General features: G+C 42.2%; 1 protein-coding gene across 1 annotated transcript in view; it reads right to left on the bottom strand.

Annotated features, from left to right (window-relative positions):
• Positions 1-25,489, bottom strand: part of DNAH9 (dynein axonemal heavy chain 9) — a 419,100-nt gene that overhangs the window by 239,904 nt on the left and 153,707 nt on the right. Inside the window, exons 29-32 of the mRNA XM_075561068.1 lie at positions 19,730-19,887; positions 16,143-16,281; positions 13,878-14,165; positions 271-481 (exon numbers count right to left, since the gene is read on the bottom strand). Of these exons, the coding sequence (XP_075417183.1) occupies positions 271-481; positions 13,878-14,165; positions 16,143-16,281; positions 19,730-19,887 (796 nt within the window). The remainder of the gene's footprint in view (positions 1-270; positions 482-13,877; positions 14,166-16,142; positions 16,282-19,729; positions 19,888-25,489) is intronic.

Below are 25,489 nucleotides of genomic sequence, written 5' to 3'. Positions count from 1 at the left end.
AATTAACCTACTGGACTGTAGTTTAACTTTTTATTAAATTGGACTGCCTGTTTGGGGGAGGTTCTGAATTGTAGAAAGAGGGCACGCGTGCGCACATGCGCGCGCGCACACACACACACACACACACGGGAAGACAGACATAGTATGAGGATTGTCTATAAACCCAGGAACGGTGTTCTCCACAATAGAGCAATCCATTGGCAAGGGTCTGATGTGAACTTTTGCAATATCTGTTATAGCAGTACGAGATAACTGAGACCCCATTCTCACCATCCTTCCATTCACGGGTGGCTGGATTGATAATGCCAAAGAGTTCATCATTTGTAACTGCTTTAGGATTGAGGTCGGTCCAGACAGGTCGGCACTTCATGATCTGATAGGTCTTGTGCAAGGACTTCAACACCTGAGACTTTCCAGTACCGGCATTGCCCACCACAAACACAGAGTGTCTTACCGTCAGCAATTCCTCCAGCTGGACCACCTGCAAGACGACACAAGGTACACCAGAATAACCACTCTGTCACTCACCTACAACCCAACAGCTCTTCTGAGAACCCTGCTGATGTCTGAGGTGAGCTTCAAAGTCAACAGTGGAGGGGCATCATCCCGGGGTATGATGGGCTCTTAAACTTGGGGGAAAGATGATTCATTTCCTTTTCAGTTTATCATTCAGTTATATAGTGCTTAGTCACCAATTAAGTGCTAAGGAAGTATATGAGGTGATGGGCATACAAAAGCAAAGTTCGTGAGCTCTATGACCTCGTAGAATGATGAACAAAAAAGTCATGTTATTATAATAAAAAGTGACATATGTTATTATGCAGACATTTATAAAGTTATGTGCAGACAGAGAGGAGGAAGCAATTTATTTTGTACAGAAAAACAGAAGGAGAAGGTTTCAGAGGCGTTAACTAAATCACATGGAAGAAGCACACCAGCTTGCGTGATTCAATGGTTGTAAGCAATATAATCCAAATCTAAAAGAGGGAATGGTATACTATCTTAAATCGTGAACACCTGGTTTGCAGAAGGCTATGGATGACAGTGGAAGCCCAAAATCCATTTGCAAGGTCCACATGGACTAATTCTCCAGTGAATTCCCTCTGATCATAGCTGAGGGATATGAATAGCCCTTTTATCAGGCAGAGATCACTGCAAAGTCTATGAAGGCGGACATAATTAGATACAAATGTAATCTTTTTTTATATCCCTTTTGACCCATTTTAAAGCTGTTTCTGTTTTAAAAAGAACAAAATACTAAAAGGAAATACCCATGGCTGAAGCCTCTGGTGAATCCCCTGACCATGGATCAGGGACCCACACATCCTTGCTCACATGCAGAATACTTTGGAAAGTGGATTGTTGAGGATACAGTTAGCTTAAAATTTAGCACCCTATCATTTGATCTCCTGTAGGATCCATTTAAATTTATTCTAGTTTTATTATTCTCTGCTTTCTTTTCAATTGAAGTTTTAATCTGTTTTACTTTGATATTCTTATTAGTTTAAAAAATGTTTTCTGTATATGACATCCAGGTTAGGTAAATCTATAGAGACCGCAAATACACCAATGGTTTCTAGAGGGTATGGCAGGGGAGCTTGGGGGAAATGGGGTGCTAATTATGATGAAAATGAAGAATGAGTTCTAAAATTGTGGTGATGATTGTATAATTCTTTATGTAATTGAATTATTGAATTGTATGATATGTGGATTGTATGACAATAAAACTGTTGGAAAAATGAATTTTAAAAATCTGTTGGAAAAAAGATCCTGTAAAAAACAAATTGAACAAAAGTGCTTGACACAATGGATGTATCGATTATTATAAGAGCTGTAAGAGTTCCCAATAAAATGATTTATAAAAAGAAAGAAAAACTAAACCAGGGGAAAAAAGCAAAGCATAAATTCTATATTCACAAGCATCAGAATTGCAAGAAAGTAATAAAGCAGACTCCAAAGGGAACATTTTAAAAAAATGAGTACATTTAAAATTTAAGTACTTGCTTGTTATTGTTAATCTTTATAGGGATGAACTCATACTACATTTTTTGTCTTACTTCTTTCACTTAACATTGTGTTTATGAGATTTACCACGCTGCTGTGGTTCATTCACTTTCATTGCCATTGTATGAAAACATCATATTTTATCCATTAAGAAAAATATTTTTCCCTCTGGCCAAGGCTATCATCCCTCAGGAAGCACTTTCAGTCCGGGCTGCTGTATGTCTGTGCTTCTAGATAGCACGTTCTTCATCCTACATCCTATATTCTAGAACTTATCAATACTGCAGTGCTTATGTGTTTGTCTCCCTACACAGTACTTGGAAACAGACGAGACTGTGCTTTTATCACACACTTTGGACATGTAGGAGAGACTAGCCTCTGGACAAGGACCTGATGTTTGATAGAGTCAGTGCAAAGAAAGAAATACCGCCGAGATAGATTGCTATAGAGGCTGTGAAGAGATGGACTGACACGACAGGCTGAATAACAGGAAAGACTGTGGGGTGCTCCAGGACCAGTCTACGCATGGGGTCGAGCTAGCTTGGTGGCACCTAATAATAACAACAGCAGAGAGTCTGGCACGCACTAAATGCTGAGCAAATACATGGACTTGTTATGTTGTGAATGAAAATATTTATACTTGTTATAAATCAGGTTGCTTCATACTTGCCACTGAATTATTCCTGAACAGAGGCGAGTGATCCGAAGTGAAAATGTACCAACATGTTGACCCGGTGGTGGGATAATTGGCAGTTTTCTCTAATGCACATTTTGTTAATCTGTTCCACATTGAACATAACAATGATGATTCAGAAAGAAAACAATTTTAAAAATTAAATGACCCAGGTCTTTCAAAGAATGTGCTCAAATTGTATAAGCTGGACTCATGAGGAAAACAGGACCACTAAGCTCAACATGAAGGTTCTAGATGAATGGCCATTTGGGGACAAGATACTCAGCTTCAACTGCAGCAGGAGATTTTGTGTAAATATCTAGTTCAGTTTTATTTTCAATAGCACAAGTACATTTTGTTCCATCCCAACACAAAAAAATTTGCTCTGCCCTTGCTTTTAGGTCAAGAAGAGAGTCTTAAATCTTGGCTCTTGTTTTCCTCATTCAGGACATGAATGCATGGTCTGCCCAGGTAGGAATGAGGAGAGTGGCTAGACAGCAGTCTCTGAGGTTTTGACATTCAAGTGAAGATAGGCCTGGAGCAAGAGCGAGGCATATGAAGATCAGTGGAGAAGCATTACAGGCAGTGTGAAGATGGGTGCGGAAGTCGTCAGTTTAGGATCGAGATTGGAGAGTTCAAGAAACAGGGAAAGAAAGAAAGAAAGAAAGAAAGAAAGAAAGAAAGAAAGAAAGAAAGAAAGAAAGAAAGAAACAAGGTGAACTAAAAGGTACACAGAGCCCAGATTTGCAAGGTTTGGGAGATGCAATTCTGTTCTAGGCACAAAGGGGGAAAGCATTTGGAGGACGTTAAGCGTGAAACTGACCTGAGGACATTGGATTTAAGCAAGAGGAAGAGGCAAAAGTAAAGGAGAGGGCGGATGGAGAAAAGGAAAAGAGGGAGAGAAGAATTGGTCCTCTGGTTGCTAATGGAAATTGCATTATATTTCTAGATTGATTGATTTTTGTGTGAGCAATTGATTGGATAGTAATGTCATACCCAACTTCTCTGAGCTTCGCCCTGTCCTTTTAATACTTCATTGAGATACAATTCACCTACCATACAATTCCTATGTACATCCTAACCCACACAACTTCACGTTATATATATATTTACAGATGGTGCAACTGTCACCACTATCTAATTTTATACATTTTCATCACTCGGCAATAAAACCCTTTGTTCATTAAGTAGTCTCTTCCATTGACCTCCTCCCAGCCCTAGGCAGTAATTAATCTGCTGTCTACCTCTATAGATTTGCCTATTCCGGACATTTAACACACATGGAGTAATCAAATATGTGGTCATTTGCATATAGCTAATTTAGAATGGGACTTTCAAGGTCCACCCATGTTGCAGCATGTATTAGTGCTTCTTTTCATTATTAAAAACGGTTCCGTTCTGTGGGCAGATGGCATTTGGTGTACTCATTCATCACTTGATGCCCATTGCAGGTGTTTCACTTCTGGCTGTTACGAATGCATCAACGTTTGATGATCTTTGGTACCTTACATGGTCTTCTGTAAGGTTAATAGATAAGTACCCCCATCCTTCCCACTATGTTTCCTTTGCCCATCCTTGCCCTGCTCTCTCCCAAATGGTTTTTAATGTTATGTTGTCATGCTTAATAACACTTACATTCTCTTCTGTCATTGTGTTCCCTGATTTTAAGAGCTGAAGATCAATGGTGGGTTTACACTATTATGACTGCGGATATTTCCCTGAAGTACACACGTGGGCTTCCAAAAAGTTGTGGGGAAACTTCATAATTGTTCAATCTAATTTTTCCAATAACTTTTAGAAATCCCCTTGTATGGTGGAGAAGTTCTGCTGATACGGTGTGTGCGGGTGAAGCACCGAACTGCTAAGCACAAGGTGGGTGATTCAAACTCACCAGCCCTTCTCAGGGAGCAAGGTAGGGCTGTTTGCGCCCGTCCAGATATACAGTCTCAGGAGCCCTTCTGAGGGCTGCTCTGAGTCAGAGCTGAGGTGATGACCAATGTGATCAATATCACAGTTACTTTCTCTTGCTTGGTCCACGACTCTTTCTGGTGCTTTTAACTGTCTTCCTTTTTACTTAAAAGAAATGACACATGCAAGTGTCCCCATAATTTAGAAATAAACAAAAACAAAAACAACTGTGAACTGTCTCCTTGCCTGCTCATGCTTGCTTTGCAGATGTCCGTTCTTCTTGGGGTCTTTTTGTCTTGAGTGTCACTGACTTCCTGTGATCATTTGGATAGATTGTTTCCTAGGCCTACTAATAGGATATATTTATTGTTTTATTATCAAGTTTCTTGTTTGCACCCTCATTTATTGTAACCAGCCCTGGGGTGTATGTTTAGCATTGGGCTGCTCTCTGCAGGGCCTGTTCTTTGGCTTCTGAGCCACACAGCTCACTGGCCTCTGTCCTGCTCATGCAACAGGACAAAGCTCGTTAGGACTACCAAGACATTCCCAAAGGGCATGATGCTATTCCACCATAAACCCCAGCCTGAGAGCACTCAGCTCTGGTTCCATGGGTGAGCAAATCGAGCTCCCTAATTAAGTTCCTCCCCCACTCCACAAGCCAGCTTCTTGTCTGAAAACTCTCAGACTTACTTGCTTCCTATGTTCAACAGGTGTGGCTAAGAAAAGGCTGTCCTGACTAATTGGGTTCTGAGCATTTGGAACCTGTCAATGTCCTGAATAATCCCATCATTGTCATTAGTATTGTCTGTGATTACTAAACAGAATGAACAAAATAGATTTGTTAAAAAAATTATGCTGGATTTCAGAAGTAATAATATATATTAATTATGTTCACCACCTTATACAACACTAACCATATTCTATTTCTCAAAAATATCATCTTTAACAAAAACTTCGTGCATAATATAGTGTTTCTTAATTCTACCCCAATCTAAGGCCAATCAGTTTTTATGATATGGCCCTGTTCACCCTCATAAGGAGATCACTGAAGAAATGAGTGCTATAGCACAGTGTGGTAAAGAAACTAGATGCTTCCCAGCTATCAGAAGGAATAATGTCTGGGTCTTAAAGGTTGTCTTACAACAAGCAGCCTTCTAAGTGACGCTTCATCTAAGTCCACAGGGAAGAAGCATACCAGCCTGCGAGATCCAAGGATTGTGCATAATAAAATCCAAATTCAAAGGAGAGAATGGTATCCGGGCTTAACCTCTGAACACCTGGTTTGTAGAAGGCTATGGTTATCAGGATAAGACCAAAAGCCATTGGCAGTGTCCACACGTGGATCAGCCTCCAGAGAATCCACTCTGCACATAGTTAAGAGTCGTGAGCTGCCTTGTTGTCAGACAGAGAGCACCGCAAAATCAACCATGGCAGATGTAGTTAGGTAAAAGTGTAACGCCTTATCATTTGAGCTCCCTTTTGGCCCATTTAAAGTTGTTTCAATTCAAAAAGAAAAAAAAAGTGAAGGAGAAATATATGTGGCTTAAGCCTCTGGTGAATCCCGTCTGACCATAGACAAGGATGTGGATAGCCTTGCTTTCATGTGGAGTGCATTGAAAAGTGGATGATAGCAGATTCCGTTAGATTAGAACTCAGCACCTTGTCATTTGACCTCCCTATGATCAGTGGACAATGGTGAGGCTGGAACGGGACCATGCAGTGTTTCATACTGTTGTGCACATAGGATCACTATGGGTCAGAGCTGACTCAACGACACAACAACATATTTCATTTACGTTTTTCCCCAGCTTTTAATATTTTCTGGTTTCTTTTTGATTGAAATTTTCACCTGTTTTGTGTTTGTAATTGTTGGTTGTTTTTTTAAAATGTTTTTCTGTGTATGAAATCCAGGATTGATGACAGGAACAGATCAATGGTTCCTTGGGGGTTTGTCTGGAGAGGTTGGGGGGAAATGGGGAGCTAATAATGACGAGTACAAGAATGAAGAAAGTGTTCTAAAAGTGATTGTGGTGATAATTGTACATCTTTCTTGATGTGTTTGAACTATTGAATTTCATGATATGTTAATTATATGCCAGTTAAACTGTTACAAACATAGTGTTTATATTCTGATAGGTTTCTTTGAATTTTTTATTCCACTCATTTAATTTTGTGTGCCATGCATCACACCATTTACGTTTCAAAGTGCTCTTTATGATTCTCTGATACTTCTTTTTTATAGAGTCTTATTCTTCTTTTATGGATATTATCATTTTATTTTCTTCAAGGATACCAATTAAAACATTTAAACTATTCTAGTACTTTTACACACTGAAGTAAGTTGTCCAGTGCTTATTTTCTTTTGTGCCTCTGTGTGTGTGTATACGTGTGCATATGCTGCTGATTTTTTTACAGGGTCTTGCCATGCCAGTTGTTAAAAAAGTACTGACATGCTTTTCTAGGAGGCTGAGATGGGTTTCCTGTGATGCTGGAGATGCATATCTTTCTCCAGGGTAGCAGGATGGACTAGGGGCCCATGCCAAGTCTTTTCATTTGGAAGGCTTCACTTGTGGACAAGTCATCAGGTGGCTGGACTTCAAACTGAGGGGCCCCAGATATCCTGGAAGGACTTTAATCTGGGGCACCAATATCCCAAAGACCAATACCCCAATGAATAAGACTCGACTCACCAAAGTAGGATTGAGAACATAAACCTTATGAACTATATTATGCCAAATGGCAAATTCTCAGGGCGCTAATTCTTCAAACCCAGGCAACTAATTCTGTGAGGTATTTGGTTATGTACAAGGAGGATCTGTAACTGTGCCCCTGATATACTTTACTATACATATGATTACATGTGTACACAGTCACATACATGCACATATACTTGTGCTAGCAACCTATATGCTCACTTCTTACTTACTTATTGATTATCTGCTTTTCTGGCATTTCACATTTATAATAGTAATAAAAATATATACTATCCAACTATTTTGCACATTGATGATCTCCATTTTTTCCTAACAAAAATTTTCTCATGATCTTTGGAACCTAACCACGTCAATAAGTGAGAAATGTGAAACCAGCTTTTCATGTATCTTTTCTTACTCAGGAAGGATGTATTGTGTGTCTGCAGGTCCGTTTTGGCTGGCTTGTTGAAGGTCCAGTGAAGCGGGGTCTTTTGTATGCCCGAGTACACACTTCCTATCTCAGCTTAATGTCATAGACTGGCCACTGGCTAGGATGTGGCTGGCTCTGGAATAGGCCACTGTGCTCTGCGCTACCCCTCCTTGGACAGTTGCTCCTGGCAAAAGTCCTTTCCATAGTTAATGTGGGATGGTGGGCCCAGCACTAACAATGAATGCTGTGAGAAGACCACTCTGGGGATGGATCACAGGGCACCTTTCCCAGAAGACAATCGCATGGGTCTCTGCACAGGAGAGCTGGAACTAAAGGTAAAATAAACAAACCGGAATCCTTTACTCAACCAATCAAAATCCCATTTTCAGTCTGGATTCGGCAATTTCTTCTTATTTTACCTTGAGGAATCTGTTCTCTAGCAATAAGACACCAGTTCTACATGATGTATGTGTGGGTATTTTTCTCAGCATTAATTACGTGGCAACAATGGAAGCAACCCAAATGCCCACTAACAGGGAAATGGTCGACTAAATTAAGATCCAAGTCCATAAAAACTATTAAATATTAGGCTCTCATATACCCAGGCAGACAGACTGGGCTTTCTGTTCCCATCAACAACTATAGTCTGGGAAACCCACGGTGGGTTGCTATGAGTCAGCCCTGGGAGTGAGGTTGTTTTTGGTTTTGGGTATACCCAGAGCAGCAGCAGTAGAGCCTGTTCTCTTATGTAACTCGCTGTCTTAAACGGCATAGTCTCTGAATAGCAGTGGGATCTGACCTGAGCACATGGATTGGAGAGGCAGGATCACTCTCGCTTTCTGCTCCTCACCCAGCACCGGACATTTGATACACCAGCAGGCCTCACCATATCACAGTTCACTTTACTGTGTTCACATATACTTCACGTTATAAAAGTCCAAGGTTGGTGATAAGCAAATCTATGGTGCCGTGTTCCCAACAGCATGTGTTCACTTATATGTCATGTTTTGGTTATTTTCACAATATTTCAAACTTTTCCCTCTTTCTACTGCACACTTTATAGACTATAATAGAGTTTCATCAAAACATACATATGCAGTGAGAAACCAAACAATGAGTGTGACTCGTTTGATTGCGATGTTGGTCTTGTATCAAATCCATCGTATCTCCAAAGCTGGATACTATTTTTAAATAACTACTTGAAACTAGCTCTTGTTCTACAAAAGTATTCAAGTCAGTTTCAATGTTGCTTTTCCTACTTTGTAGCCACTCAGACTAGATATGAGGGGAGAGGACACTGGAGAGTTTCCTTAAAAATAGAGCACAGAGGAATAGACTGGCTTGGACCTGAAGATGGCCAGCCTTTTTTTCCCACATACTTCGGACTCGTCATAAGGAAACATCAGTTCCTGGGAAAAGGACATGATCCTCGGTCATGTAAAAGGACAGTGATTAAGAGGAAGACCCTTGATGAGATGAACTGGTACAGCAGCTGCAACAATGGGCCCAAACAAAAGAATTATGGGGATGGAGTAAGACTGGGCAGTGTGTCATTCTGCTGTACATAGGTAGGATCACTGTGAGCTGGAACTGACCTGACAGCACATAACAACAACTATGAGAACATACATTTCCATTTGTTAACGTCACCCATTTGTGGCATTTCTGCATGGCAACACTAAATAAGTAAAACAGGTAGCACTGGCATCTTGAATATGTCAAATCGTCCAACTCATGAGCATGGAATGTCTGTACGTCTCTTCAGGTCTTCTTGATTCTTTTCAGCAGTGTTTTGTGATTTTCATTTATAAATCTATCATATCCCTGGGTAAATTTATTCCTAGGTACTTTATTCCTTTAGATACTATTGTAAATGGAGTTGCTTTCATAATTTCCCTTTTCAGATTTCTCATTGCTGGTGTATAGAAACCCAGTTGATTTTTGTACATTAATCTTCTAAGATGCAACTCTATTAGTTCTGAAGGCTTTCAAAGTAGATTCTTTGGCATTTGCCATATGTAAGATCATGTTACCTGCAAATGAAGGTAGTTTTACCTCTTCCACTCTCATGTGGATAGCTTCCATCTCTTTGTCTTGCTGTATTGCTCTAGCTAGGACAGAAAGACCACCACTGACTAGGAATGGTAAGAGTGGTGCTTACAGGTAAAAGTTCTCAAAGTTTCTCCACTAAGCACAATGTCAACTGCTCATTTTAAATAAATACTCTTAATTATATTGAGGAACTTCCTTTTATTGCTACCTTTTTAAGAGTTTTTATTTTTAATCAAGAAAATGTACTGACTTTTATCATACATTTTGTATATCAATTGAGATTTATTAAGTTTCATTTTATTTGTTATGTTAATATGCGAGCTATATGGACTGATTTTGTAATATTGAACCAGTCTTCCTGGAATAAATCCCACTTCATCATGATGTATAATTCTTTTCATATGCTGTTGTTCTTTTCCCTAGTATTTTGTTGAGAATTTTGGCATCTCTACTCATAGCGGATACTAGTTTTTGTAGGTTTCTTTTTTTTTGTAGGTTTCTTTTTTCATGTGTATTTTTCTGTCTTTGGCACCAATATAACGCTGACTTCCTCCATTGTTTTTTTCAGGAGGTTAAATAGAATTGGTGGCAGATCTTTTCTAAGGGTGTGATAGAATTCCCCAGTGAACCTTCTGGTCTTGGATTTTTCTTGGTTGGAAAGCTTTTTTAAAATATCTGTGTTAGTTATCTAATGCAGCTACATCAGAAGTGCCATAAGGGGGTGTATGTAACAAACAGAAATTTATTTTCTCAAAGTGTAGGGGACTAGGAGTCTGAATTCAGGGCACTGGCTTTAGATGGCAGTTCTTGTCTCCTCAATCCTCCCCTTGGTCTGGGAGTTTCTCAGGGCAGCGACTCAGGTCCAAAGGATGCCCTCTAACACTGCCTTTTCTTCCTTAGGATTGAGGAGAACCCTCTCCTCTCTGCTCATTCCTCCCCAAAAGCTGTGACTCCAGCACATGCGCCTCTTGAGCAAGAGTGTTACTTAGAAAAGACTCAAGTGTGACTGTGCCTGGAGTGAAAGTATAACTAGAGTCAGGATGTAACTTGAGTCAAACCAACTTGTAAGGCTGTGGCTCAAGATACACCCTACACTGATTCTGTGGTCTGAACATACAGAAGTTAGGACTTACAACACATCACAAAGTAGACACGAATTCACAAGCCTTGGAATTATCGCCGAATTGAGTTAATAATATATTTTGAGGGGAATACAATTCAATCTATGACATTCCATCCTTTGGCCTCCCCCAAAGGCATGTCCTCACTATAAGTAAAACACATTCGCCCATCACATCATTTTAAAAGTCTTACACAGACTCCAAGTCTAAAATCACATCTTCTTAAACATGGGTGAGACTCTAGGCACATTCCAGCCTGTGGCATTTATGTCATCTGTCACCCTGTGATATCTAGACTATGCGCTCTTTAAAGTACAACAGTGGATAGATAGGCACAAGGCCGACATTTCTATTACAAATGGGAGAAAATGGAGGGTAAGAAGGGATAACAGATACTAAGAAAGTCTGAAACCCAGCAGAAAAATATACATTAGCTCTCAAAGATTGAACCATATCCCTGTTCTCTGACACCATCAAGGCAGTGTCCCTGCCCTGTAGATTCTGGTTATTGACCATGTTCTCTGGAGTCTTGTGGAAGGCCCCAGGCAGGCTGGGGTGGATGGCAACTCTGCTCCCCTCAATTCTGAGGAGCTCCGTTTTCCTAGTCAGTCTGTGCGATCCCCCCACCCTGCAGCTACGAATAACCCTGTTCTTCTGCTCCTTGGGCATGGCATTCCCCCTTACACCCCTCCCCCCAATCCCCAGCTTTGGACAGCAGCCCCGTGCCTTGGCACCTTTTATTTATAACTTTTTATTTTGAAGTGGGCCAATGTTTATGGAGAGGATCCATTTTACTTCCAGCAGTTCAGAGAAACAACAACATTTTGTTTCAACCCATTCGTTGCAATTCCCTCAATGTAACATCATTGTACCACTCTCCCCCCGCCCCCAACCCCGTGCTTCACGCATCCAGGCCTCCTTCTTTCCCAACACTTCTGAACCCCGTCCTTGGGCCAGTGCTGCCATTTTCAACACAAATAGTCAATTATTCAAAGGTGTCTGTGCCTCACTCGTGTTATTGTTCCCCGTATAGACCTGTCCATGGTTTGGCTGAAAACTGAGTTATAGGAGTGAGCTCTGTTCCAGACCTGAGGAGTGACAAAGGGTCATGGTGTGTTCCACCAGTCTCCACCCGCCAGTAAACCTAGTCTCTTTTGTTCCACATTTTGGATTTTGTTCCATGTCTCCCTTCCCCCATTCTCCCCCTTTGGAAGCAAGTTGGAGAAGACCTGACTCTTGAAACCTAGGATTGTGATCCCGAAGAAAGTGGCCCCACTCTTGGAAACCCCAGAGGCCATGGCCCCACGCTTTGAGACTGAGTCAGCTGTGTTTCCTATCTTTGTCGTTCTGCCAGTCTCCAGGCTGCTCCAGGGATGGTCCTATCCTTTTCTTGGAGGACACCAGCTGTTTCTCCGTCTATCTATTTCCTGCCTGTGGTATTCCAAGGGGCAGGCAGCGTTCTCTTCTTCCATTCTTCTCTGTCCTCTTCCGTCTAAGCTGCTGGCTTTTCTGCTGTGGCAGTTGACTAGATCCATCCATCACAGCCAAGTTCCTATGGACTCTTCTTTGGTACTCACACTAGGGCACATGCCCTTAGTTTGGACCACGGAATTGTCCAAATTTAATTTGTTGTTTTCGTTTTGCACCGTTCATCTTCAAATCCATCTCTTTCCTCTTTCGTGTTACACAAGTAGCAGGCCAGGCAAGGAGAAACCACCTGTATTTTTTTTTAAGATCTTGCTTAGAAATATCTTTGGCCAAATATTCATGTTCATCACTTACAAGTTCTACCTTCCTCCAAACATTTGAACAGAATTCAGACAAGTGCTTTTCCACCCATAAAAACATCTGTCTTCCTCCACTGTCCAATACCATGTTTCTCATCTCTGTCTGTGCCCAGCGTTTCTGTCTCACCATATGTCCATATTTCTAGCAGCATCCTGGTGCTGGTACCACACGTATTCTCTAAGACAGTAGAGACTTTCCCTATAACGCTCCTTGCTTCCTTCTGGTCCCTCACCAGAATTGCCTTTGACTTCCATCATTCTGCCAACAGTATCTTCAAGTCCATTAGGCTTTAAGATCCCATACATTAGAACTCTTCCAACCTCTACCATTATACCATTTCAAAAGCACCCTCAGATGTTAGCTATTTGTTAGAATAGCACCCCAATCTTTCAGTACAAATTCTGGCCTGGTTGCCTACTGCTACTACAGCAGAAATAACACAACTAAATGATGTTAACAAACAGAAATTCATATTCTTACCACATATGAGGTTAGACGTTCGAATTTGGGGCACTGGCTCCAAGGGGACATTTCCCCACTTTTGGCTCTAGGGAAGGTCCATGTCTCTACAGCCTGTTTTTTGGTTTCTGGGAGATCTCTATGTCCGTTGGCATCTACAGTGCCTCATCTATTCTCTGATAACTTATTTAAAACACATATTTTTAATAATATCAAATGAGATTGACTCAAAGTACATGCTACACTTATCTTGCATCATTAACATAGACTAGGCAAATCATTCCCAAATGAATTAGAACCATAGGCAGAAAGGTTAGGGCTTACAACACATTTTAGAGGGGGCAGGGTGGGAGGGGAGGCATGATTAAGTTTATAACAAGCTTCTAGACCAAGACAAACTAAGAAGAAAGTCCTGGCAATCTAACTCTGAAAATTAGCCAATGGAAACATTATAGAACACAACAGTATGTTGACCAATGCAGTGCTAGAAAGCTGAAAGGCATTCAGAACACCCAGCCATCACAGCTATGGACTTGTGCCAGGCAATGGTCAGGAAGCCGACATGGGTCCAGACAACACTTTGTTCAGTTGTACTTGGGATCTCCCTGAGCTTAAGGGACTCAACCAATAACAACAGATAGACATTTATACACCTAAAGCAAGCCTTTTGATGAAAGTTGAAGGATAAATTATTGTCCAAGAAAAGAATCAAGAACTAAATAAACCTTGGGAGGGAAAGCCCTATGTACCTTAAGCACAAAGTTGTCCTCCGCTTGGAGCTTCAGGTCAACGACTGCCTTCTTAACCAAAGCTTCGAAGTTGGGGTCTCTCCTCCGAGGCACATCCAGGGCAGGGAAGAGGTCCCCGATCAGACCCATGAACACTGGCATGTCATCCGTCACGATCTTGGGAATGTTAAAGTCTCTCAAGGAACGCATCAGGACTTGGTCCTCAGGTCGATCTGGGTCCCCTCGCTTCAGGGAACCTGCCACCACGAGCACAGACTTAATGGCTCGCAGGCCCCAGTCATAGTGATCCTGTGGGAAAGAGGGTGCAGGTTAGAACAAAGCTGCCAGTCTTCAGAACACCATGGGCTCAGGCTGGTGTTTGCACAACAGTTATCCTGAGTGCCCTAAAGAATCTTACAGTTCTTCTGAACTCCAGGTAGAGGTGCAGGTGAGGATTCATGTCTTAGAAGAGTGTGGTTGTGGGAGACTAGGACCTAGTTGGGACCTGCTGCTGGTTCTAGCTGGGATGACAAAAGAAAGACACAGAACACACAAGGAATGAGAGTCAAGGAGATTAAGGGGAAACGCTCATTTCACATGCATGCAGAAGGTGGACAGTGGAAAAGGGAGATGGAAAACGGATACATTCAAGCTGTGGTGTTGATGAAGACTGTTGAATTTATTATAGACTGTTAAAAGAATGGGCAAATCAGTCTTAAACAAAAGCAACCAGTCTCAGGAGAAATATAAGGCTCCTTAGAGACGAGGATAATGAGGCTTCCACTTGAGTACTTAGGCTATGTGACCAGGAAAGATCAGTCACTAGAAAAGGGCATCCTGCTTGGTAAAGTAGAGCATCAGAAAAATGGAGGGAAACCATCCCAAGAGATGGATTGACTGAAAGATACATCCGTGGGTTCAAACCAATAGTCACAAGGATGGTACAGGGCTTAGAAATCTTATGTTTTCTTAAGAAAAGCCTATCATGAGTTGGAGCTCACTCCATGACAGTTAGCTATAACAACCTATAAGGGAACCCTGCCCTAAGCAGGTGCAACAATGAAAATAATAGGAGCAGACAAAGCAGTAACAATGCATCTGGTTAATTCCAGCCCTTTCCTACAAGCCCAGCCCCTCCCATCTCATGTTCATGCAGATAGAGGCCATTATCTGTAAGGGATTTTATTGAGTCCTGAAATGTTTCTCCTGGGGTGAAAGTGGTCTGGGAGTTGTTGCTAAGTATTATGGAAAAGAAAAAAAGGACTCCTGTCAAAAAGAAATGGAAAAATTTTGGGCGAAAGGAACCCACATGTATTTTTATTGGAGAACTTTTGAGTTTGGGGGGGGGGTTTGGACCATAAATACCTTTAATCCAAAGTTACTGAAGAATTTCACTACACATGGGCTTACAGATAACACATCCTAACAAAAGTAATGCACAGCCAAATGAGACAAAATTCAGATAAACAATGAAAATGCAGATCCTCCTTTACTGGTGTGGTATTGATATGGCCAATCTAATCCCAGAAGACACCAGCCCCCTTTTGATCTAGTGCTGCCTGGCTGATTCACTGAGATCCACAACTCAACCTATTAACGGTTATAGGATTCTGTGAAAGATTTTACCGTCACTAACGAATGCAGTATATATAGGTCTATAAAGCATGCCACACACAAACACACACATTAAAATTTAATTTAGCCCTCAGGGCTGGTTGGCACTCTGCTGTAGGCGGGGCAGTGGGACTGTCCCCTGACTTAATTTCCAATATCCCTTCTTTCCAGCAGCATTCTCATAAAACTAGTCAATAACTGTGAGAGCTTTCATGAAAAAAAAAATGCTATCTTGGCTTCCCTACAAGTAGATTTTCCAACACTGCTTAATGCTAATAGCTTTGTTCATTTTCCTTTCTGCAACCTGCAAGTGCTAGGTCCACTCTATGTAGTTCCAGCCATTAAAATGTATAGGTTCTACCATCTGGTGCCATTTGAGAATTAATCTCTATAAAGTCCATCCAGCACGGCTTCGGAATAAAGTAGAGGTCCCTGGGTAGTCTGATTCTAGCAATTTTGACAGTGTATTTCTGTTCTAGCAGCAACTAGTGGCCACGCCTTAATGAAAACCAGTCTTCACACACAGAGTGGATGGCAAATGAAAACTGAATTTTTAAAACGCATATGCACACACTGAATCTACAAGAAGGCTCTAAGACCCGGGTCACAGGACATCTCTAGAGCCGAGGCTGTCACACTGGGCTGATCACCCAGTTTTCTTAGGGAGCATACCTGTTTGGAAAGAAGCTCTTTGCACAGCTGGTAAAGGGTAATGAATTTTCTGGCTAATAAACGGGCTTCAATGAATCCTTCTGCCACCAGCATGATCTCACAGATCAACTCAAAGTCCGGAACCACCATTGCACAAGGCCTGCATATGGGGAGGCAGAAGGTGGAGAGTTTTTCAATCACAGAGCTGAAGGAGAGGCTTTAAGACAAGAAACCTGGCTTCCATCACAGAGGAGGGGTCAGTGGTGCAAAGAGGTGTGACTTTGTCCCAGACCTTCCATTTGCAGGTGATTTCATTAAGGCTGAAGAAGGCTCACTGGCTTGCCCAAGGGAATACAAACTTAACCAACATGGGGCAGAGTTGGAACGACAGCCCATGTCCTGAGAGCTGAGAGCCTAGCGTGCCTCATCCATAAGGACATGACCAGTACAATGAGTGGTCTAGAACAGCCGGGGGCTAAGGTGGAGGAATCAAGTCTCTCTGGGTCACTTTGAGACACGCTTCCTGAAGACCCGTGCCTCGGCCAACCCTAGATGCTGTTGTTAGTCCTGTTGTCTCTCTTCCTTTATTGTAGGCAAACATAAATATCCAACGCGGAGATCTCAAGGTAGAAATCTATTAACACCATCTTAAACCAAATGGCATAGATTAGAAACCAGGATGTTAGATAAAACCCCCAAAGGCAAACTCACTGCCACGAAGTTGACTCTGACCCATAGCTACTCTAGTGGTCAGAGTAGAACTGTCCCTGAGAGCTTCTAAGCCTGTATATCTTTACGGGACCAGAACCTAATCATTCTCCCTTGCAGTGGCTGGTCGGTCTGAACTCCTGATCTTGTGGTTAACCCACTATGCCACGAGGCTACTTTTTAAAATAAATATTGTATATTATAAATATACATTTTAACTGTGATTTCTCCCTGATTCTAAACACATTTGATTGCAAACTTCCTTATTTTCATTTATCCATTAGGTATGTAATGGAAGCTAAGGTGGTTACATTTGCATCTCTTTAATTGCATTCACCAACACTGATGTAAAAATGGGACAAACTTTTATTTAAGTACAATTTTATTTTTTTTAATTTTACATTTCCTTGAGGCTCCAAGCCTCAACCAAATACTTACATTTTAAAAATGATCTTGAAATCTGAACATGTATATCCACACAAAGGAATACAATGCTCCCTTTCTCTCTCTCACATACACACACCCCAAAACAGCAAAAAACAAGCTCACTGCCAACATGTTGATAATAACTTATATCGACCCTATAGAAAAAGGGCAGAACTGCCCTGTGAGCTTGAGAGATTGTAAATATTTACTGGAGTAGAAAACGTGGTCTTCTCTCAAGGAGCAGCTGGTGATTTTGAACTTCTGACCTTGCGGTTAGCAGTCCGAGGCATAACCACTACACACACATGCATACAAATAATGCCATACAATGATAAACATAATTGAAGTCACTTGAAATGGCAAATATGTTGAAATGGCAAATATTTTGTATATAATTATTACATTAAAAAACTAATAATAATGCTGAAGAAGACAAACTAATGACATGGGAAAATATTAATTAATAAAAGCAAGATTCTAAACTAGATACAGATTTGGGAAGCAAAGTAGGTAGCCTACACTATGGGAAGGCAGGTCAAGTGGTTACACTGATTACCATTGGATGCCCCAACTGAAGTGGGTCAGAGGACAGCCTCTGGAATTAGCTTGCCTGAGTTCCAACCCAGAAGTCACCTGATAGTGCTTTCGTGAAGACAAAATGCAAAAAGGGACATGTTGCTTTGGGAGGAAACATTGTCTCATAATTTTTTTCAATTAATGCATTTCTTTTAAATTCAAGGAAAAGTGTACGGAACACTTCTTATCAAGGTGAAAGCCTACATCCTTTATGGCTTCTGATTCAAGATTTATTTAATCGACAAACAGGTTGTATAGACAAATAGCATGTAATAAAGTAATCTGTGCCCTCAGTTTAGAGAGCAAATTTGCCATTCCGACAAACCCTAGGTTAAAATTGGAACTGCTTGGATGATCAAATGCCCAGTGACACAGGAACTTCTCCTCCTGGGTCCAGGTTCACAGTGAGGGACTAAAGCACTCAGGTGTGGTGCTCTGGGCTGCTAACCACAAAGCTGGAAGTTTAAAAGTGCTCCCCAGGCTGTTTGCTCCTGTGAAGCTTTACAGACTCAAGACCCCAATAGAGTCCCTTTGAGTTGATCAGCTCGATGGCAGAGGGAGTGGGGGTACTCGGGTCTCTATCCAGTGAGTACTCAGGTCTCTATCCAATGAGTACTCGGGTCGCTATCCAGTGAGTACTTGGGTCTCTATCCAGTGAGTACTCTGGTCTCTTCCTTATCCTCTGAGAGTCCAGGAAAGCACTGACTTGCATCCCCAGAGAGATCACTGGGCCTCTCAGTTCAAAACCAAGGCAAACAGTTTTGTCATAGCTCCTTGAAGGCTCTCTCGCTCTCTCTCTCTTAGGAAAGAGATCATCTCAACTCACTGCCCCCAAGTTGATTCTGATTCATAGAGACTTTCTAGGACAAGGTAGAACTGCACCTGTAAGGTCCAGAGACAGTAACTGCTCACAATAGTAGAAAGTCTCATCTTTCTCCTGCAGAGCAGCTGGGGGTTTTGAACTGCTGACCTTGCAGTTAGCAGCCCAATATGTAACCAGCTCCTAGGAAACCTGGAGGTGACAAGTCAGAACCCTCCAGCCTCCTTCACTCTTCTCTTTGTGGGGCTGGCTTTCCTTTTCTGAAAACAGAACAGAGACTACAGCTCCTGCTGAAAAATGTAATTGTGTTTTCTTGACAAAGTAAAAAAGATTTTAAAATGTTTGTGGTAGGGGGAAAATAAAGATGCACTCTCATGCATTGATAGCAAGAGGGTAATTCGCTACCACTCTGTTTAGAAAGCAATCTGGCAATGTGCATCAAGAGCCTTAAAAACGCTCCCACCCGGTAACTCAGAAATTCCACTTCTTGGAATTTAGCCAAAGGAAATAATCATTCACATAGGAAAAATTATATATAAACATGTATGTTGAAGCATTATGTATAAACATTTTTAATGGTAGAAATAGTCTTAATACATAGCTATAAGGGACTAGTTAATTATACCATGAACCTGTCCTTGACAGAAGAATATGCAGTCATAAAATGATATTTATGGAGACTATGAAAGAAAATATCTGGATAACAAAACAAAACAATACAAAGTTGTACATAGAACTTAAACGGTATGAACTTAAAACATGCATATGAAGACTAGAACAAAATTAGGGAAATATAATATTAGTAATGGTACTAAAAGTGTAAGTTTTTATTTACTTTTCCATGGCTCCATATTACCCATAAAACACATATTAAGCAAATATACGATTAGTAGCAATGGCCTTAAAATGTTTATTTTAAATGTATTTTTCTATATGTTCTATGTGGCTCATAATACCCATATTAAACAAATGCAATGTTAGTCATAATGGTATTGAAAGTGTTTGTTTTTAATCTACCATCATTGTTCTCCAGGATGTCCAAAACTCATATATGAGACAGCTCTTGGGCAGAACTCACCTGAAGAGAGCCTTGAGGTTTTCGGGCAGCTCCGTGCGGCCTGCGTAGCCAGGGTTCATGGTGATAAAGATGCCAACCGAAGGATTCAGGCTAATCTCCTCCCCTAGGAAGTTGAAACGCTGCTTCTTATCTCGAATTGCATCCTGAATGCTTTTTACCTAGGGAACAAATCATTGAAAACCTGCCTCCAGTGCACCCCTTGGCTGGGGTGAGAGTGCAAGTTGGGAACCCATGGGTACACACAACACAAATACCATGGTGCCGTGCTGTGGCCCCTCCTCTGAGCAGCAGGCCAGGGATCTGGCACCCCGAGCTTTCACGGCTGGGTATTAGGGATATAATTAAAAGCATCCTACTCAACCACATCCTTATTTATAGCTAAGTGTTAAGAGAATGTGGATGGACCACAGTAGGTGCTAACCTCTCTGAGAGTCAGTTTCCTCTGTAATGACAACAGTGAAAGTGTACTAGGAGTCCTGGTGGTGGAGTGGTAAGCATTGGGCTGATAATCACAAGGTCACCAGTTTGAAACAACCAGTGACTCCACAGGAGAAAGATGAGGCTTTGTACTCCCTTAAAGAGTTATCATCTCAGAAATCCCCAGTGGCAGCCCTACCCAGTTCTATAGGGTATCTCTGAGTCAGAATGGACCCGATGGCAGTGATTTGAGAAAGCGCATTTGCACGGAAATGGGCATCATGTTTGATAATATAGAGGGCAAATGAAAACGAAGGAAGCCTGCAATGAGATGGGTGATCACGATAGCTTCAACTGTGGACTCAACCACGCCAGTGGTCATGAAGTGGACATAGGACTAATGCCCACTGCCATAGAACTAATTCCACCTCACGGAGTTCCTATTGGACAGAGTAGAACAACCCATTTGGGTTTCTAAGGCTGTAAATCTTACGACAATAGAAAGCCTCTTCTTCCTCCTTCAGAGCAGCTGGTGGGTTGGAACAGCTGATCTTTCAGTTAGCAGCCCACTCTGTCCCAGGGCCAGGCAATGGTTTCTCTTGTTATATAATGAGATGGCAATGAGTTGGAGACAGCTTGAAACTGGACACTGTTCTGGGCACCTTTTGTGTACCAACTCACTTGATTATAACAAGCTTTTTTTTAGGCAGGAGGATACACACACATAAAATCTTCTATATCTATCACATATGTGATGTGTACATATCATGTATATCCATCATTCCTGTTTCCTGTGATAATATAGAAGCATTACTCAAAGACACACAGCTGTTAATTGGTGGCACCAGTGAATTGACACTGTGTGACAGAAAAATGCCTGTACCTACATCTGGAGTTGTTCTAAGGGTGAAGAAAGCAGAAGTTTGTGAAGTGCTTAGCAGATCGCAGCTGGCATGCTAGTTGTTGATATGACCATCATTATTCCAATTGTGGTCTCGAGGCGCCATATCGGTAGAACGTCTGTAACCATGCTCCAGTCTCTATCTCCAGAAGGGGAATGATGATCCTTGGTGGGTGGAGCAGCCTAGATATAGTTCAGAGTGAGAGAGCCACTATGCAAGCAAGGGCTATAAATACCTTCCCAAGGAGCCCTGGTGGCTCCATGGGATCGGCATTGGACTGCTAGCCAAGTGGTCAGATGCTCAAACTCACCAGCTGCTCCATGGCAGAAAGACGAGACGGTTCCTGCGAAGACTACAGTCTTGGAAATGCTAGACAGGGTGGCTATGCATCGGAATTGCCTGAGTGGCAGTGGGTTTGGTTTTGGTTAAAGGGGTTAGGCAGAACCTGGGCAGGACAAATGGTTAGTGCACTCGCAGGCTTAGTAGTTGGAGTCCACCCAGGGGCACCTTGGAAGAAAGACCTGGTGATCTACTAAAAAATATCCTCCATTGAAAGTCCCATGGAACAAAATTCTCTGACAAACATAAGGTCACCATGCATTGGAATCAAGTCGATGGCAATGATTTAAGGAAGCCGGGCTTTTCTTAAAGACCATGGAGCCTGAGGGAATTTAAGCTGAAGCTTGGCTTGGTCTGACCCACATTCTAGACCCCTGTGACAAGAGCAAAAATGAAATTCAATAATCTATTTTCCCTCATGGTTTCTGGGGGAAATGTACAAAAACATTTAAAAACATCCACATTGGGCCAGCCTACGGCTTTGCTTAACCAGGTCCTAGAGTATCTTTGAATGTTTTCAGCAGCTCGGGGTTCTCAAAATCCTGACATCTAGGATCATGTAGAGCAGTGATTCTCAACCTTCCTAATGCTGGGTACTCTTACATGGGTGTGTCTGCATGTGGGTGGGCCCGCCTGGAGACCTAAGTTCTTAAGACCATCTGAAATATGGGTTTTCGATGGTTTTAGGCGACCCCTGTGACAAGGTCCTTCAACCCTCAAAGGGGCCATGACCCACAGGTTGAGAACTGCTGATCTAGAGGCTTGGAATAAGCTGCTAGCATGTCAGTTAATTCTGGAATAATCAGGGGGACCTAGTTCCACGGAGACAGGGCTGCAGGTGTGTGAAACAGCTCCAATACCCGTGAGTATAGGTGAGCTCCAGAAGATCTCAAGGAGCCCTGGTGGCAGGGCAGTTCTACGATGGGCTGCAATCAGTAAGGTTGGCAGTGGAAACCACCAGCAGCTCCACAGGAGAAAAACAAGGCTTTCTACTCCTGTAAACAACTGACAACCTCAAAAACTCAGGAGTTTGACCCCTTCCTATAGTGTTGCTATGAGTCAATATTGGCCCAGTGGCAGTAAGGTGGGCTTTTTTTTTGTTATTGGTTTGTTTTTTAGTGGCTCTAGAATTAGGACTCTGCTTCCTTCTCAAAGTGAAGCAACAATGACTGAATCCATCTGGAGTCCCAGAAATTAGTTTAAGGTGGAAACGTCTGTCCGACCTGCAGAATACCAAGTATATTCCGGCGGCAGCAGTCTCTAGCGCACAGCCTGGTGCCAAACAGACTGTGTTCCGTCTGTCCTCACAGTTCTCAGGAGCACAGTTCTGCCACAGAACGCCCCTCACCACAGTCACTACCCTGCAAGATGAGATAGGCAAGTGATAAGGACGAAAATGTTTGCTACTCCTGTTTGTTTCTCAGTTCTTCTAGGCACATGATGTATAGAACACCCACCTTGCTATGGAGCAGGTGGTGAGTGCAATTAGCACTTACAAATTGTCCTGATAACTTGGGGTGAAGGTTGAGGCAAGAGGCAACCACCCTTTCTGTTGCTTGCTCTGACTCAGCATTCCCTCCTGCCACATCCAAGCTGAGAATCCTCCCTCTCAGCAAGAATTTAGGAAGCACTGTAGGACTGCAGGCATCTGTACTTCTGTGTAAAATTCTATAGGGGGGGCACTGGAGGAAGAGTACTGCACGGATTTAATGATGCAGTTTATATGGGAGCATCAGCGCTAAGAGAACATTACGCCAGTCTGGTTTGTACAGGGTAGGAGGCTGTTGACCTGGAATTTCCACGCCGCTTTAACAGCAGTTAGGTCCGTGGAACCAGTCATTGATTGGCCTGTGACTGTGACCAGGGGTGCTGGAGGCCCTCATGAAGGTCTGGCCCTGGAAAAGTCCAGACCTCTTTCTAAGTCCAGAAGCAGGTGGAACTTAGGTCTTATGGACAAAACTGTGAACACAGTTAGGTGGAGGTGCACACATGGGAAGACACAACTGCACAACTGGTATTTAAGGCTGCCTGTGGTGCTATGGTTCAGGGTCAGCAGTTCAAACCCACCAGCCACTCCAAGGGAGAAAGATGAGGCTGTCTGCTCCCATAGAGATTTATAGAAATCCTGTATCTAGGGCCATTATGACTTGGCATTGGCTGGATGGCAGTGGGTTTTGATTTGGTGAGAAATGTTTTTTTTTCAGAGGGTGGGAGAGGTTATCTTTCTACACTGCAGGCACCTGGGTTTGGGGAGCTTTTAAAGCCACAGAGAATGACAAAATAATAACCAAACCTTAATCAAGTACTTGAGATGAGATGTACTGGATAGGATTCTGAGAATTTTACATAATCCTCTCAATAGCTGTATAAGATGGGTGGTCTCATTTTAGATAAGGAAACTGAGGTAAAAGGCAGCCAGGAAATTTGTTGGCAATCATGGCACAAGGGTTCTTACATTAGGAGATGCTTACATTAGGAGAGGCTGTGGTGGGGAGTGGTGGGGGTGGGAGATATGACCTCTCTAGACTTACTTTTGAATCTTACTGCAAGTTTACAAATTGGTTTTCAAAAAGGGTTAAATAGGAACAAATAAACCTGCCTTGTGTCTAATGGTTGGTCAGTAGAGCAACGTGGGTTTAAAACCAGGCAATCTAGTGGCAAGGGTGGTGAGGCTTCCTCTTATGTACTTTGGACCTCTGGTCAGGAGAGCAGTTCCTGGAGAAGGACATCATGTTTGGGAAAGTGGAAAAGATGAAGGCCCTCCATGAGATGGATTGACACAATGGCTGAATCAGTGGGTTCAGGCACAGGGACAACTGTGAGGGTAGCGCAGGACCGGGCAGTGTTTGGTTCTGTGGTGCACAGAGTTGATATGGGTTGGAACCGACTCTATAGCACCAACAAGTTTATGGGAAAAGCTCCCGCTAATGAGCACTTCTCCAAACTGTCGCTACCAGGAGAAACATGGTGACCGTCATGTATTCGGTTCCCAGCAAATATAAATAGAGTTGTATACTCTTCAGAGTAACTTGATTTGTTCTGAAAAGACTCGTGCTTGTTATCATTAATTTTTTTAAAAATTATTGTATTGGGAGCTCTTACAATTCTCACAATATTCCATACATCAATTGTTTCTGGCGTATTTGTACATATATTGCCATCATCATTTTCTAAACATTTACTTTTTATTTGAGCCCCTGATTTCAGCTCTGTTTTTCCCTTCCCCCCTCCCATCCTTGCGACCTCTTGATAACTTAAAATTATTGTTTTCACGTCTTCATTTAAAGACACAAACACAATTACTTCCACTGAGTTAATTCTGACTCATAGCAATCCTACAGGATAGACTAGAACCACCCCTGGGTGCTTTCGGAGAGTGTACCTCTCTATGGGAATAGAAAGACTCATCTTTATCTTGCAGGGGAGCTAGTGGTTTCAAAGTCACCTTGTGGTGAGCAGCCTAATGTGTAGCCCACTATGCCACAGTTTCCACAAAATAAAAAATTGTGCCTTTGGTGGGGGGGCAGGTTTCATTTTATAAAAACAAAGATGAAGTAGACATCAGTGTTCTTATTTGGGGGTTAGCTTTACCCTCTGGGGATACTTGGCAATGTCTGCAGACATTTTTGGTTTTCACTTCTGGGAGTGGGGGCAGTGTTACTGGCATCTAGTGGACATAGACCAGGGGTACTGCTATGCCAGAACCATTCCCACAAAGAGCACCCCAAATAAATCAGCCGATACTGAGTCAATGTAACCAATGGCTTCCTCATGCACTGCAGAGTGGAAATGCTCCCCGTAGAGTCTCGAGAGTGTGGCCTTTCAGTATATCACTCAGCCTTTTTGTTAAGATGTCTCTGGGTGGAGTCAAACCTCTAACCTTTGGGGCATTAGGCAGGGTTCAACTGGTTGTGCCACTAGAGAGACTGTCCTCCTAATCTGGCAATCTCTTTCTCAAGTTCTCATTCTCAAAGTTTGTTGAGTGCGAATGAAAACCACATGTGTACTACCCCAGACCAATGGAATCAGAATCTTTGGTTTCTGAATGCTGCAGGCCATTCTACTGGGAGCCAGGTTGAGGTGGTTGTTGTATAACAGTGCT

This window comes from Tenrec ecaudatus, chromosome 10 (genome assembly GCF_050624435.1).
Source record: "Tenrec ecaudatus isolate mTenEca1 chromosome 10, mTenEca1.hap1, whole genome shotgun sequence".
Classification (NCBI taxonomy): domain Eukaryota; kingdom Metazoa; phylum Chordata; class Mammalia; order Afrosoricida; family Tenrecidae; genus Tenrec; species Tenrec ecaudatus.
Note: the sequence above shows the minus strand (reverse complement) of the source record. Positions and strands in the feature narration are given on the sequence as shown.